The 17,418-nt window shown below is 40.9% G+C and overlaps 1 protein-coding gene across 4 annotated transcripts in view; it reads left to right on the top strand.

The window, feature by feature from the left end:
* The window catches only part of ZCCHC7 (zinc finger CCHC-type containing 7), a 124,627-nt gene that overhangs the window by 90,564 nt on the left and 16,645 nt on the right, over positions 1–17,418 (top strand). For all 4 annotated transcript variants that reach the window (XM_055790596.1, XM_055790593.1, XM_055790594.1 and 1 more), the window contains exon 8: positions 4,289–4,324. In XM_055790596.1, coding sequence (XP_055646571.1) covers positions 4,289–4,324 — 36 coding nt within the window. The remainder of the gene's footprint in view (positions 1–4,288; positions 4,325–17,418) is intronic.

Raw genomic sequence — 17,418 nt, 5'->3', positions numbered from 1 at the left:
ACCACCTCTTCTGGAAGATTTCCTTCTGCCTTTGTGGGCAGCGTGCCGGTGCGTCCTGCAGGATGTGGCAGCCCCGGTGGGCCGAGACGCAGCTGGAGGCATGGGCACCAGTCCATGGGGGCTGGCGGGCGGCCATTCCTGCCAGCGGTGCTGAGACAGAAGGAGAGGGGGGTTTGCCCTTCTCCCCCTGCTCCCCAACAACACTGCCCACGTTTCACGCTCACGGCACACTGGTGCCCACCTCATGGCTGGCGCGAGCGGACGTTGCCAGGAGCCCGGTGGGCACTGGCGTCTGTCCTAGCAGTGGCAGCCACCTGCGCGGGCGGCGCGGCTCGAGGTCTCGACATCTGCTGGTGCAGGAGTGGTTTTGAAGAGCAGCATTGTGCACTCTCTGCCGCAGTTCCCATGCGGAGGTGATGAAAAGTGCGTGTTTTGGCAAATCTTTTGTTTTATTGTGGTGGCTTGCGGTGGGGCAGCTCCTAGCAGCCGCCGCTTTGACAAAGCACCAGAGGATTCTGTTAAAAAGTTGTGTTTAGTAATTGTAGTCGTCGTGTCAGACCATAACTGACTTGGAGCTGAAGGATTTTTGCGAGATGAGTAGCTGTGCCAGCAGGGACCCAAGTCTCCTGGGCCAGCCGCGCTCTCATTAAGATTTGCCGCTAGCCGTGGCGGTGTTCGGCAAGTATGTGACGTGCATGCTGTTATTGTATGCTTGGCTTGTCAGCCTGCAGCTTTCTGACACTCACTTATGTCACTCTTTATTCAGAGACGAAGAAGCTTTTGATAATTTGACAAGACAAGCTCTTAAACGATCTAGGTCATGGCCTTCACTGTCTGTGATTGTGAACATATTTCCTGAAAGCCCTGTCACTCATCACAGCTACATTTTCTCCCGGGGAGCTGCAGGCCCGTCCTGGTCTCCTGTCAGCGCGTGCATTTTGGTTATTCATACGCCAAATACAGTAGCGGGGTTTTTCCTTCCCTTTTGCAAATGCTCGCATGTTAGCGAGGCTAATCCTCTCCCCCGCGCCGCGCTCCCAGCAGGGCTGCCGTCGAGGGCCCTCTCGGCGCAAGGCAGACGACTGGCCAAGGGGAGCGGAAAGGAGGAAAGGCCGCTTAGTGCTGTTTTTGTGTTTGCTCATTGTTGTGGAAATATGAGAACTGGTGGCAAGGGCCTTGTCTATTGAGCACTCGAGTCCTGGTCTGCTGTCAGGGGCTGTTTGAGATTGAGTGTTTTATTTTCTTTGATGTTCACGTTTGAGAATGGGGAAGTGGGAATTAAACAACAGATGCATTAAGCCGTTGTTCTGGTAAAACAATAATTAGCACCTGATAAAATTCAATACGGGTCAAAACGTGCGGTACCCAGCCTCGATTCATCTGCTGAGGCAGCCTGAGCCGGATCAGGCTCCGATATGAATAATCACCCTTCCAAATTAACTGAATGCGGGCCGCAGCGAAAACAGCGCGGATTTGGGAAAATTAATTGCCCAGCACTCGTGCGGCGAGAGGCCGGCGGGCACAGCAAAAGGTGCGGGGGAGCGCACCTCGCCAGCGCGTCCTGCGGCTGTGCTGTGGCAGCGCTGCCAGCCGCCGCAGGCACCTTCTGCACTGGTACAGCTACATGCTCGTAAGGTCAGACCACTGGGGCAGGAAATAGATGCAATTTTATTTTAATGCAGTTCATCACGCTACCATCATGGTTGTGTACCACGAGGGCTTTTCTTTATATGAGGGCCGTTCATGGTTAAGTACTTTTAAATAAATAAGAAAAATCACAGGTTCGGTGGTTGTTGTATTTGGTTATGCTGTCTTCCATAGCGAACCTCTTTGCTTCATTTGAGAAGCCAGTATTTGGCAGTAATTGTTAATTATACATTTTGTCATCCTGTGATAGAAGATGCAGACAATAACTCTGAGCTGATGCAAGGTAATAAGACTCCTAGTTAAAAGCATTGTTGCTAAAAAGCAGTTGTTTAGCCAGGCATCCGTTTTTCAACTATTGTATTCAACTTCTGAAGTTTGTAAGTGATCATTGTGACCATGAAAAGTATTGCACTGAATCACCATCTGAATGAAGAAATATGCTTGGCCAATTTTCCCTTGCCACCTTCTTCCTACCTCCCCTAAGTTTTCCCACAGCCATAAAACATCCTTAAAAGATGGCGATGATAAAACCTACCTCTTGATAGCACTGCAGAGGGGGGGGGGACTGTGCCTCTCCTGGTGTTTTGGTAAGAGTGGTAAGAGCTGTGCCAACTGGACGTTCCTACTCCAAGTTACGGATTTTCGCTGTAAGTGATGCCTTTGTGTCCAGAGCAAGGGGGGGGGGGGGGGGGAACCAAACCCAACCAAACTATAATTAAAAAATAAAGTGGTTTGGAGTTTTTTTTTTAAATATTAGTAAATAGCTGCTGTGCGAGTAAAGGTCATATCACAGAGTGGCATTTTGCCAGTATATGACAACTCATTGACTGCGATTTTTCAACCATATTAGTCTGGGGACACTGTGGTAATCGAAAACTATCCAGAACTAATGTATAAATAAGTGCTTGCTACCCCTGTGCTAAACCAGCAAAAGTCTCCTGTACAGTTGAAACCTTTTACAGGTTTGAGGGAGAAGGCAAAGCCCTTGATACAGTATTTTTATACGCTAGAGACTGTTCATGTATCGCGCCTTCAAATCCCACGTAAGTTAGCAAAGCAGAGGAAAATCCTTTTGTTTGCACTCGAAGACAGCTTGAGTGTGTTCAAACTGTCAAATGTTGTAGCCTGTTCCTCTGCTAGAGATCTGATGTACTTCACACATTTTCTTTATAGAAATATTAATATAAAACTCAAATATTTACATGCAGAATTTGAGTAAGAGGAGGAATGTCGAACTATTACACAGAACAGATTGTAGATTTTTCGCCAGAAAATGGTGTTACTGATGGAATGAATAATAAATAATATAATTTCCATCACATCCAGGAAAAACATGCTGTATGTGCCGTAGAGTGACAGTCAAAAACTTGGATTATTTTTTGAGAGGTTCAGTTGCTGGTATCGGTTGCTGAGTGGGGTCTTTCTTAATTAACATGCTCTGTCAGACGAAAAGAAGGCCAGAATTTAGGCATGAGTGAAAAATTTATTAGAAATCTAAAGAAATGTTAATAGTACTCATTTGCAAGTAGTCATGAGGCTTCAATGTTTGAAATTGGAGCTACAGCGTATTATGTAGAAGCCATGGAATAACTTAATATTTCTTCATAAAATACTGAAAGTTGAGATTGGCAAACCAAATTGCTAACTGTTCAAATGATTAAGGAGCTATTTTCATAAAAGGGTAAATGTTTTAAACAAAAGTGCAAGACCTCCATTGAAGTAACCGTGTGCACACTCCCTTAAACACTTAAATGGCTAACAGACAAAGTACCACTATTTTTTGCGTTTATTTATGGCTTGGGGGTCATTGTGGAAGACAGAAATATTGTAAATTTCCTGAAGATATTAAGAACCATTGAGAAAGTAACCTCTGTCTTATTGATCATTAACACAGTCTGATTTTGTTTGTAGAAGAAGATCCACATTTTCCTCTTTCCTCTCTCTTCTGTATTCCTCGGGTCTATTGTGTTATTGCTGTGATTCAAAAATCTGCTCTGCGAAATTTTTTACGAAGGGCTGCACTTACAAGTTTGTTTGCAAGTCTGGCAAGTTTTTTTTTAAAAAAAAAAAAAAGAAAGAAAAAATAAAGTAAGCCATTGTAAAAATAGAAACGTTAAAGCAATCTGTTATGCCTCTTGTTTACAACTCATCTGACGTTAGGCTACTGAGGATTATTACATGTAACAATTATATTTTGATTAGGAAAGAGATATGTACAAAAATACTAAAATATTTCTGTTCCTCCGTGAAAGGAAGGTACCTTGTGATTTAATTTCCAAAACATTCTGTAAATATAAAATGTCAGAAAATGTAGAATTTAAATTCATTCCTGTTTGTTTTGCAGTATTAATACTTACTACAGTTAAGAGCACATTACTGTCCCAAACTTCTAACCTTCAGAGAAGAAGGGGAGAGAGAAAACTGTTACTGGCTTTCTGACAATGGCAGGGAGTGTGTTAAACCAGTGTAAAATTCAATTAAACTGTCTAGCCAGGTTTTTGAAGCTGAAATGCAGACCCTTTCAGTTAAGCTTCTTATTTTCCTGTGACCGACACCGGTGGATACTGTGTTATGCCAAAACCAACAGGCTGTAAAGCACCTTGTTTCATGCTCCTAGCTGATCAATATTTTTATTTTCCAGGCTTGCCCAGAAATATGGAGGCAGTATCACCTAACAGTAAGTAGAAACACCTTTTTTATTTTCTTCTACACCCAACCTATTTACTCTTCTGTGAACTGCTGACCATAAAATATAGACAAGCATCTTCTGTGAGAAGATAATAAACATCTGAAGAGTTTTTGAACTGAAGAATGCAATGAAACACTGTCACTATTTTTTAAACATCTTTAGAACCTGTGATTTCATTTTAATATTGTAATCATTAAATGAGTGCCTTGCAGCACTCTCTCCTCTCGGTGGCTACATTTACACATATAAAGAGGGTTAAATTTTAAGTTGAGATGCAGAGCAGAGGCAATAATCCCATCTCAGATATCCCAGATGCTGGTAATTAATCACTGTGTGTGACAAAGCTTTCTTTTTAAATGAGTAAAATAAACCTCAGCTAGAGTGGAGATGCTAAATTGAGCAAATACACTTTATAAACTTTTGCAGAATGATTTCTAATTGGTAAGGATATAGCTATGGCTGCCTCTTTGGCCTGCATTAGTTGATCTGTAATCACTGAGACAAGAAAATAGCACTTTGTGAACTGTACCAGTGTATTACTTAAGGTTTTTCCTCCTATGTAAAACAGAGATAAAAATAAAACAAAATGTGCATAAATTTGGCTGATATTTAAACCTGGAACAGTATTTAACTGGTGAAGACGGTATTCAATGGATTGGTATCACAAATCTTAAACATATTTATTTATAAAATTATTGCACATAAAAACACCTTTGAAGATTAGGATTTTTGCACTTCATCTGAACCTTTGCTGTCATTGCTCTCCAGATCAACCTCGTATGTATTTAGCTGTTACAATTAATCACTGCTGTCCATTCAAAACAAAGTGGAAAAGTTTGTCCACTACTTTTCTTTATGCGTCTTTGGTGTGGGCTTTTTCTTTGGAGCAATAAATGGGATGTGCTTTATAATTAATTTCCTCCACCTCTTCATGGTAGTGGAATGGTGTTTTTTCTGGTTTTGCTTCTAAATTCAATGAACAGGAGAAATCGGTTCTTAAAACCTCTCGCTTCTGTTTTCTGCATAATGGTTTTAAAACAAAGATCTGCTTTGGAAATCCTCCACGCGTTCTGAGCATTTACTTTTATTTTAAACAGAATTGGTATAGACTTTCAAAATAAAACCCCATTATAAGCAAAAGGTACATTCACTGAGTATTTTTGTTTGCTTTTTTAAAATTGCATGAAGGAAAAAGTAAATACTGTCTTTCATTATAATTCCTAAGATTGCATGTGAAAACTATTTCTGAATTGTTTATGATGTTTGGAGTCTAATAATCAGATAGGTATATTAGATGTAGTAATATGTTGGGTTCTCTTTTTACTGAGGTGTAAGTTTTTATTTAATTTTAGTCTTGCTTGCCATTGAAAATTCCCCCCAAAAATGAGTTGCAATCAACACTTAGAAAAAAAAATATTTTTGGAAAAAAGTGTTGGGGAGCTTAAAACCTCACCCAGTGGTTACTAGGGCAGAATTTGAGGTACCTGAGGTAGGAAATTTTATCTGTGAATATTGTAGAAAAGCTTTGGAGTTTACACTTTACTTAGTATAAAGCCAGAAATATCTGTCAAAACAAGCTCTTGTTAGAAAATGTAGTTGTTACGAGTACCGAGTGTATTATTAAAATTTGGAAATTCTTAGTGCATTTTAGGGACATTCTGAAATGCGGTCAAATGTGGGCACGCAAAGACAAATTGACATGGAGTCAGACCCTAGCTACTGATAAATATTTTTTTTTATTTTGCAGTGAACTGAAAATTATCTGTAAATAATCAACATTTCTGATAATGTGGGAAATGCTTTGCACATCTCCATTTTTTGCCTGGGAAGGCTCACTTTGAGTGACAAAGTTACATTAGTAGTCAGATTAAGCGTGGAATTTAAAAATTTGTGTGGTGAAGGACGTTTGTGATACAGAAAAATGAGTTAAACCTCAAGAAACTTCATTGTCTGAATTGTTTAGATGTGAGTCCCAGCTTTTATTATTCCATTTAAATATTCTCTTTTGCACCCAAAGCAGAACAAAAGTAAACAGTGTTCTCACAAGGATCAAAACTTCTGCGTTACAATAATGTATGTTATATAATGATAGGATCATTAACTAACAAGCTGAGGTCTTTTACTCTCATATCAGCATAGTAGTATTTCACTACAGAAATTAGTTTATAGTTTTCCTGGTTTAGAAAAAGTATTTCTGGACGAGCAGGGTTACAGTTTAAAGAAAAATAACAGAAGTTTGAAGAAAGGTAGTGTCGTGTTTGTTGCTGTGCTGCAGAGGCTACCTGATCATTAGCAAACAGACTAAGGCTACAGTGAGTTTTTCCTGTGCTTTAGCCATGGATACAACCCCTAGATTTAAATTGATTTTGGTAAATTGATCATGGATGTCACACATGCAGGTACATATAAGCGGAAATAAAACAAGGCATTCAGGTTTGCCATGAAAGACCGTTTTTATAACGTTGCTTGCAGGCAGCCGTTACAAAGTTTGTCTAAATGTTTTGCATTATATGAAGTATTCTTAGTTAATTGCTGTGAATGCTTGTGAAAAAACACACAGCCTTCCACATTTCTCTTTTGTGAAGCTTTTGGTGATTTTATTCATTATCTGGCTCTTTCCTAAGAGATGGACTGCCATCTATTGACTTTTTGAAGCCCCTGCACAGAAACGTGGATTGACTAGAACAATGACTAAATAATAAATCCATTCTGTTGTTATGGATGGTGGTAGGGTTTTGTTTACATTAGCTGTGGTGACAAATTTTGGCACATTACAAATAATTTGTTGTATGGGCAGAAATGTCTTATTCCAACCAAAATAGACTGCCAGTGCAAGAAATGTTAGGAGCGGTTGAAATGGCAAAAAGGATTATGAGCAGAATATTTTAATTTGCCTTTTGATAGAAAAAAGATTATCATATTGTATTCAATGTAGCTTAAATTTAAAGGCTCTATGATAATCAAAGCTTTGTAAGTGGATGAAGTTAGTTTCTTTTAACTTGTTCTTTCAACTCTGTTAACTAGAATTATTCTGCAAGGAGCCAATCAAAGTCGGCAGAACAATCCAATTCCCACTGTGGTTTAAAATAATATTTAATAACCTCTTTAAGATGGTGATTTAAAACTTTTACAAATAATTTTCATTATGCCTGCTCTCTGTGTACTTCTCCTGTAGCAGAAAAGGGAAATTAGGTTTGTCAAAACATATTTTAAGTTTTTCTTCCTGTAGATATCTATTTGCAATAAATAGGTCAGTTTTGATACCTGCTTACATTTATCAAAGGAGTTATTTTCAATTCAGATACTAACACAAGGACTTCATTGGCAGATCCAGGATAAACAGTTTTGATCATAGCTTACTGCAGTGTAAATAATAAGATGTGTGAAATTTTTTTCACAGGCGAGGCATGTGAAGGTCTTGTAAAGCGCTTTGTTCATGATTATAAGGAAGCTTAGATTACAACTTTGTCTGTCTAAATGCCAGATGCTCCACAAACCCAGAGAAATATAGTCTGTGCTGCAAAGGACATGCCGTCACATCCCCTTTTCGTCTTAAGGATATTGGGGATGCTCCTGGCAGGGCTTTTTCATCCTCAGAATGTTTGGAGCCTTTTCATTCCCTTTCTCCTCTATTTAGGATTTCAGCCGTAAAGGTAGAGGCATTTATTAAGTATTCCGCACTGAAGTGGAGGCCAGTCTGTAGTCCTCAAATTAAAAAAAAAAAAAAAAAAAAAGGGCATCAGTGGAAAAACTTGGGAGATGAAGGCACCCCACGATTTTCATGTGTTTGGTTCAGTTTTGCGGTTCATTCTGAGAAAAAATACAATAGCGTCCCTCTGAGTCCGACTGGCTACCCAGCTGCCTCACTGCATGCCCAGTGGCAGCTGCCATTTTAAGCGGGTCTGGTGTGCTGAGGTGAGGGGTCCCGCAGCCCCCCCGGGCTCGGAGGTTCAGTGTGGGGCTGCCAGCGGGGTCCCGAGGTACAGGAGCTGCCGTGACCGCCAACAGCTGGGGCTTCAGGTGGCCAGCGCGGCTGGAGCTGGCCTTCTGCCGGGGCTCCGCGCCATGGAAGGAAGCGGCTCGCGCTCTGCAGCCGAATGGGCCCCGGACCCCTAACTTTGCCGCTGGAGTGGCCCTGTGAAGGTGCGGGTAGAGACACTGCGCTGCCGTGAGCGGTCACGTTTCCACCCAACGGATGACATCGTGGCAGAATGCAAAGGAAATTTATTTTTAGCACGTAGTGACCTGTGCTTTGCTTCAGGCGTGAAGCTGCGCTTCTTCTGAGCGAGGCCCCCTCAAGTGCAACTCAGCCCCCTTCTGCGCGGCGGGACTGGAGAGGGTACCCAGAAGACGTGCAAATGACCACCTCGGTATTTCCATGTCAAATGGAAGACGTGCTGGCTGCGTAGATCTCCCTACGTACACTGCACTGCTTCATTGTTCGGGGGGGACTTGTGGTACACAGCAATGAGCGTAGCTGGGCCGGCTCGGGAGCAAGGTGCGGCTGCGATAATCAAATAGGAGATACTGTTGCGAGTATTAGCGTCTTCTTCAGTAAATATCCGCAGAGTAATGAAATTCTGTCCCTAAAATGGGCAGAGCACAATTTTTTAAACGTTTCTGACGTGTTTCTCAGTGTCGAGCTGTGTGTTAAAATCCAAATCCTGCTCGCACTAGGTGTTTTCTTTCTGCAGGGATTGCTCATTTTTAATAACCTTTTCCTCTCCCTCTACTGCTCTGGACGTAAGGACTCCTTCCCCCATCCCCTGCCTTCACCAGTCTCGTATATATTAAAGCTCCTAGGCCAAGATGGCCACCAACAGAGTTTTAGAACCATCAGAATTTTTAACTAGCAGAAGCTATCATTTAACATGCTTTTTGACAGTTTCTTAATCTTACTTTTAATCCACTTACATAAAAGAAGGTGAACCAGGAATTGGCTGTTTTGGCCTCTGTGCGTAAAAGACATGAAGGGACAATGCATCTTTTGTGTTTAAATTTTGCGCTCGGATTTCTTTGTGTGCATTATTAAAATTCCTCATGGCCTGCCACTTTTTTTCGGAAATGAAAATGTAAGCAGCGTTGCTTAAAGTCAATCTGTATCCTTTCAAATGTGACTTTCAGAAAGGGAAAACTTAAAATCTGACTCACTCTGGGGAAAAAAAAAAAAACCAAAACAAAACCCCCCAAAAAAACAAAAAACAAACAACAACAACCAAAAAACCCAAAACATTTAAGCTTGGGAGAGAAAGAGCATTTGGTTTCCAGAGAAGCTTTGTAGGTTTTGTGCAGTGAGGGAAAGGATGGGTTTAGAAGTATTTTCAGGAGGAGATTAAGCCTGGCTTCCCCGTGTGCAGGGATGGGGCTGCTGCAGTGGCTGTGAACATGGCTGCAGTGCCAGCTCCTCCAGTCTTTGCGTGACGTGGGGCTGCGGACCATGAGATCATTGCGTTTGCGTGAAGTATTTCAGCACTTGGCCAGTTTCTCTCCAGGTGGTTTGAGGTTATTTCTGTTAACTCCAGTCAAATTACCACCTGGTTTATGTGACAGACAGTGTATTTTTTCGTATTTCGGACTCACAGAGCGGGTCCTTGTGTGCCAACGCTTCCATAGCCATTCGGCAGGATGTTTCACAGGGAAGGCAACCCAAAATTCCTGAGGATATGAATTTAGGGTAAGGATGGCTTTCCCTCCTGTGGATTGTAGCGGAATCATGAACACCTGGAGGGTGATGCTGTCCCCACACTTGCCCTTGAGGGAGCGGTGCCGTTCTGGTGCTTAGGTACACGAAGATTTCATCTTCGCCAAAAACGCGTGCTAGCCTCTTTCGCCAGGGGAGGAGGTAGGGCAGGTCTTGGATAGCACCAGCAGCAATTTTATTTTTAAATTATCTACATACTTTCTTCAAGGCTGAGCTCTACCGCTTGTGCAAGTGCCGTTCTGTGATAGAGATGCTTCTGAAATGCCTGCCTGCCCTGCACAATTGTTCTGGTGAAACTAAGTACGTTAGAGGTGGTTTGGTAAGCTGTCTAGAGGGTCCCTTGGATTTTATTTTACATTGTGTTTATTTTCCCCTACTGATTATAACTTCTCCCTAGTTACCATTTTCTTTCAAGTCTTGGATATTTTTTGAGGCTGCCAGAAGCATAAACTCCAAATATTTTTTCTGTTGCAAAGAAATTGTAGTTGACGAAAGACAGTATCCTTTCTGATATTTTTTTTTACAGAAAAGAGAGAGGATTTCAGAAGTAAGTGTGTGTTTATGTGTACAAAGCTGTATGCTATTGCTTTCAGTACAAAAGCATGCTAGATAGAGTTCTTTCCCAATTTTTACTTGAAAACTGGATTTTAAAATTTGCAGGAAAAAGAATAGCTTCAGTAACTTTAAATATGGAACATCTACAAAAAGTACTGGTTAGAGTTTGCCTTTTCATGAAAATGTTAGTTTTTAACTAATACCCTCGGCTGGTTATGACTACCAAATAATTAAGGGGTGGGGGGTGGGGGTGGGGGTGTGTCTTGTGTGCCGGTTAAGTTGAAATAGAAGGCTCAAAGCGGTTATCTGTAAAATGCCGACATATCTTTGTGCTTTGCACTTTGTTTCCTGAGAAGGAGCGATGGTGTCTTGGTGCCTTTTTAGTGCAGAGGACAGATCCCTGGCTGGTGTCTGCTCCGACAGCCCGGGCTCAAGGTCATTACCCCAGGTCAGCATCCAGCTCTTGCCAGGCTGGACCAGACTCCAGAGGCCGTTCGGGTGGGCTGTGCAACCTTCCAGCAGCGCCGTCACCAGCTGCCACCTACCTTAATCGTGTAGGCATTGTAGAGAGCATCCTTGCTTTCTCTTAACATTTATCCGGCTCATGCTCTTCTTCCTCATCTGTCTCCCCAGAAAATAAAATAAAAGGTGCTTTTGAAGTGGACCACTAAAGACTGAGTACAACTTGACCAGAAATTGCACTTTGATTTATATCTGGAGGCAGTCTGGGACTGGAGGGAAACAGAAAGCTTGGCTGACTGAACCAAGTCACTTCCAATTCTCTGATTTTGGGGTTCCAAATAACCTCCTCGAAGCGTTTGTCTTTGAGAAGCGGCGTCCTTCAGAGAATCCCTGACTGCAGTATGCATGTTACTGCTATTGAAGGAACGCTGTGTTTTCTGCAAAAGCAACGCCTTTTGGGCCTGCCTTTAAATGGGAAAAGGAGAAGTGCAGGGCATGGAAATCAATACATTTTAATATTTTGAAAGTTTAAATCTGTGGTTAGCTGACCCCTGCATGCCCAGGAAGCTATTTTTGCAGCGCGTGACATTTTTCAAACGCAGTGCCAGCAATCCTGGTGGCAAGATGCACCCATGACTGCAGAGAGCTGCTCCCTCCCCTGCAAACTTGCAGGCAGCAGTTCCTCTGTTCTCAACGAGGAAACTGCCGTGTGCATTCCTCCTTCTCCCAACACGCGCCAAAATTGTTGTGACACACATTTTTGTGATACACCAAAACTGTTGGGTAGCTGGTTAATTAAACAGAAAACAGGACAATTGTGGTAAGATTGATTGCTGGCATGGCTCCCCATCGTATACGTAAATGCAGTTCTTTTAACGGGGGGGATTCAGATGATTGTCTTCTTTAATGCTTACAAATTTGGTAGAAATTTTCACCTCTCCTTTATTTTGAAAAGGTGAACCTATATGATCATTTAAAGAATTTTTACTAGTTCTAGTGTTAAGCACCTAAATAAGGAAAATAGAATTTTCAAGCTAGAGTGAGATTTTCAATGCATTTAAAAAAACCAGGCTGTTATTTGAGAAAAAAAACATGTGCCCTTTTTCTGCAGTAAATTCTGTGTATGAATATTCATATTAACGTTCCCTGAAATTCCTGAAAACTATTCCTCTGGCCTTGATATAAAGGTGTTTTTTCTCAGTTTTGTTTTATTAGAACTTAAGAGTCAGTTTCAAAATTCCATAGGAAACCAAAAATTGCCTGTGATCTATCAGACGTTTGTAAACATGTAAAAACTACGCTTTCATGTAGGTAACGTAAAATGTATTTTGGTGCATTTTCGTATTGCAAAGTGGAAAAAATGTGAAATGTCAGTAGAGCGTAAATGTCCACAAACTGTTTGCACCTGTATCCTAACTAGGAATGGCATTTTTACTTGTCAAATGTCCACTCAGTAGCTGCTTGTAAATTATGTGCTTTAGTAGTACTGAAACTGTTGCATTTTAACATACAAATGCTTTGCATGGTAAAATGTCACAGGTATTTAGCAACGGCAGCCTACAGAGCTCTGCGCTGGCATCAGCATATGTGATCGTCCATGTCGCTCCCAGACCTGCTAGTTTATCTTGTCAATGATCCGTGTGTTAGGAGCAGCCAGAAGCTTGCATTGGTTAAGACAGTAACTTTCTCAAGTTATGCTTGATCATGTTAATAATCTACAGATTAGGATTCCCTAAAAGTATTCACTGATTTAATTCTGAGAGGGTCTATCATGTCTATAATATTAATACATCTTGTTAGGTCCTGTCATGTGAATAGGAAAGTTGCTATCCCCATGACAGAATTACCTTGAATTTGGTTTCAGATGTTGAAAAATCAAGCATGAAGGGAACTCAAAGGAACCGAAGACCCATACAAAGTGATGAGTAGCGTAGAGCCATATGCCGAAAAGTTGGTGCTATTTTACTGCAGCACTGGAGAAGTCTCAGAGCAGTGGGTGATTTGCACGATATATGCACGTATGCTGTAGCACCCACGTATGGCAAAAGAAGGCAGCATCCCTCGGAATTTTTGGCTTTGGGGGAGTGAAGTTAGGCCCTCAGTTTGAACTTATTTTTTGAATGTTGAACTTGGGTGACATCAACATTCGACAAACATACCCTAACGGCCATGTGTACGGCTCCACAATGTCCATATGGCCCTGGTGCTGGCAGCAGCTTGCATCACAACAGTGTGGCACCGCTGCCTCGCTGGTCTTACCGCCTCCGCCGGGAGCAGGCAAACTTTTTTACCTGCTGCTTCATTAGGCATTTTACTCTGTAGCCCAGTCCACACCTGGCCTGACAGGCCCGTTTTGGTGGTCCCTTTGCGGTGCCCTCCGCATCGCGGTCTGTGCTGCGGCAGCCCAGCGCGGCACGAGCATGGCGCAGGCTTTGCCCCCCCCCAGATGTAGGAGGGGGGCAACAATTACAGGGTGAGCTGCTACTTTTATAGTAGACCAGGACAAAATGGAGAGTCACTGGTCACTGCTGGTGTTCAGAGTCCAAAATCTGCATGTCTTTTTTTTTTTTTTTTTTTTTTTCCCCTTTATCTCCGCCCCCCCCCAAGTTACAGTTTCTCTGCCTCTAGCAACTGCTTGTAGTTAACAGAAAGTAATTTCATGTTGTTTCTTGACTATGCAGTTAAATCTCTTTCTAAAACATATTTGTAACTTCCTTTGGCTCTTACAAAATGGGGTGGTGGGTGCCTGTGCACGAGGATACGCAAACGCTGAGGGATTTCTGTGGAATAAATGGTAACCCCAAAATATCTTCTCCTTTAAAATTAATTGCACTGGGTTTGCGCGTGCTATCCAGTTGCTGTCTGGCTTATTTTGATGGCTGATGAGACCCCGATTAAATTAATTCTGCTTTTCTGATGATGGTGTGAGGAGGGAAAGAGAAAACAGCACTGAGATACCTAAAAGTTGGTTTGGAGAAAACAATTTTGATCAATGGCATATTTACATGATGTGAGAGAGCGGAAATCTGAAATCTTTTGATCCATTTTTAGATGCTGTAGACAGTTTAGAAAGTACCAGGTCGTATTCAAGGAAAAACTTCATGGAATTGAGACTGATTTACAAAAACAGATGTGCAAGAAGGACATGGAAAAGCTTGTGTGCGTTAATGGTTGTATACAGACTGCCAGACATTTCTTCAAGGATGTATGCTGGATGAATGTCACTTGTTAAAAAGCTAGGTAAAAATAATTATGGCATTACTGAATATATATGATGCTCTTAAGTGGAGAACACATGAAAAAATAATGAGAAAATTGATAAACAACATGCACAGTTAACATGTTGCCAATGTCAGGAAAATGCTTCTGTAAAATTGTCCGTCAGTAAAGGGTGCTACAGATTGAAGCCTAGCTGCTACGAAATTTAAAGAAAAAAGCTTGAATTACTGTTTATTTAGAATATACCCAAGCAAAAACCCTCTTCTAACAAACTGATGCACCACTCTTTCGGCATCTGGTGTCCTCCAGCAGCACTGTATTTTTTCTGTGTTTACTTCAATTTTAGCTATAATCAGAAATCACCTCAAAGTAAATATCTGTTAAGAATGTTCCGCTAAGCAAGTTATTTCAAATGTGGTACTTCCTCCTTTTGCTTCTGATCGTGAAAGGTGATTAGTAGACAACATAAAGGTTAAAGAGAGAAAGAGAGAGAAAGGAAGCTGTAAATCATCTAGAATGACAGTAAAAATTAAAACATTGGGGTTTCCTGGGCTCCCCGGTGTATTAGCTAATAAATATAACCATGTTTTAGTTCTGTTCATCTTCTGATTTTACAGGCTTTGCAAATGTTTGTGTTCAGATTAATGTATAAATGTATGTGTAAGTATGCATACACTTAGTGCAGCGAGTGTGCGAGCGTGTAGTGCCTGCCTGCGCGTGCTCTCTCTGGGCACGTATGCCTGGGTGCAATATAACAACATTTGGCGGGTCTCCTAATAAACATTCAAATAAAATCTACGTATCCCCATGCACGAGTCTCCTCCTTCTCCTCCTCCCCTGACTCATCCCCACGCACCCCCCCTCCCCCACCCCACTTCAAAGCTTGTGGTCCTTTTTCCATCCTTGTACTAAAAGGTTTCTTTGTAAGCCAGGCCATTTGTCCGTCATTGTTTGGGGTCCAAACAGTGGTAAAATACCCTGTCACCGATCCAGAGTGCTGTGAATGGCAGCTTCTCTCCGGACAATTGGCAGTGGTGCCGAGAAATATTCCTGAGAGGATTATTTAACCTTTCAATTTAGGGGGCACAAAGCCTGGCTGATTAATGAACTTTCTGATGGGCGCTGATAAGCGGATCTATTTCTTTATTTCCTCTAAAAGTGATTCCTTCTCCTGTCCCATATTACTATAATCTTAAACATAAAATGTGGCAAATAGATTAAAAAACAGCACTAAAGAGTTTATCTGGCTGGCAAACTGAAGGAGCTAAATTAAAATTGGTAATGAAAGCAGTGGCTGAGCCCTGTATATGGTTTTTAAATGCGCTGTGTATTTTGAAGAGACTTATTCTCCAGCTTGCCTGGTAATGACTGCTTTTGGTGCACAGTCCGGGGCTGGCTTCTGTTATCCCCCCAAAAAAATGAGTTGTGTTATCTGGATGACTGCAGACACATATGCATCCCCCTTTCTCACTGCATGGGCAGACAAGGTCGATAGCATTACAAGGTATTTGTGGCAGTGCTTGTTTCAGTTTTCAGAGCTGCCAGTTTTCAGCCAGATTTGAATTACAAAAGAAGAAGCTGGCATGAAAATTGAAAGGGTTTATCGGCTAGTCTGAAGCCTCATAGCACATTGCTTATTTATGCAGTCCATTTGCACCAGGAAATGTAAAAAGGAAATACATTTTAAAAATAAGGTCATAAAGACCCAGATATGTTTAAGATGGCAAATAAAATATAGATACCTATAATATCTTTCCAGGAAACGATTTCACTTAATGTTGCACATTACTTCGGAGGAGCATTTATGTTACTGTCATAAATTTGTGCATTTGTGTCACTGTATAGATAGTCTCTGGGGATTAAGAAGGAAGTGTTTGCTAACTTACTTTAAAATTAAAATAGAAGAAAGATAGGTTTGTAGTTTGAGAGCTGCATCAGAAATAGTTGAAGTTTAATGCACCGTCCTATTTAAATAACGTTTTGCATTCTGTGTAAAATTAGCCATGGACGACTGGATAGATGCCACCACCTTTGGAGAAAATTGGGATGCCTTTTAAACCATGAAGATTTTGAGGCATTCAGGGATTGTATTGTTGTTATCCTTACTATCTTGCATATATTCATTTTCTCTATGAACCTGAGAATTTTTTTGTCCATTTTTCAGGAAAGAGTTTTTGAATTAATATTTTAGGATGGTTTTTTCTCTGCTTTTAAGAGTATCAAATGATTACATTCATTTCTTTAAAATATGTAATATTGTACTTTTTGTCTCTTCCTTTTAATGTTTCCACACAGTCGATTGTAGATGCTATTTGCATCAATTTAAAATGCATTGTAGAAATGTCTTATTTCTGTAGAAAATAACCACTTCACAGTGCTTATACTGTGGACTGAACAAGTTGAATTTCTTCTTCTGGGAAAGGTTTTGTTTTTCCAGACTGTGCAATCAAAAAAATATTTTTTTCCTTGATTTGTAATCTAATGTGTATCATGTACTTCAAAACAAAACAAACCGAAACCTAAAAGTTTAGTTAGATCACTTTTTTCTTGGTTATTTTGCTGCGTTTTGGCGCAATCCAGGAGGAACGAATGCTACAAGCACATTTAGTAAACTAAATGTCAAGGTGTAATTTGTGGAAAGATACTCAGGTGTGACCCCCACAACACCTGTTGGAAGAGCAAGTTTATTTAGATGGCTTTAAAAATTAAGAATAAAATCTGGTAAAGAAATTGTTCTATTTATAATTGTTTGGAGTTTGGGGAGGAGTTAAAAGTCAAGATACCAAATTTGTGTGTTTCTCGCTTATTAGCATGCATCAAGCTCAGTATGTTTCTGTCATGAATTTTCATAAGGATTTTTACTACGTAGCATGTGTGGCTTAATGATGCAATCACCTGATAGACTAGGAAGACTCCAAAGGAGACGTTCCGGTCTGTTGTGTACATAATACTTGTTTCAAAAATCTGCCTAATTAAGGAATTACCCAATGGAATGCAAGTCTACTGGGTGCATGACATGGTTAAAGAAAATAGCAACAACAAAACCCCTCAGTATAATTACTATATTACATGATATCCTATATTGGCAATTTTGAATATAAGGGAATGATGCTAACCTGCCATTGTTTTAGCTGGTATACAAGTA

Source organism: Falco peregrinus, chromosome Z, assembly GCF_023634155.1.
Source record: "Falco peregrinus isolate bFalPer1 chromosome Z, bFalPer1.pri, whole genome shotgun sequence".
NCBI classification, from domain to species: Eukaryota; Metazoa; Chordata; class Aves; order Falconiformes; family Falconidae; genus Falco; species Falco peregrinus.
The sequence above is the reverse complement of the archived record's forward strand: the minus strand, read 5'-3'. Positions and strand labels throughout refer to the sequence as shown.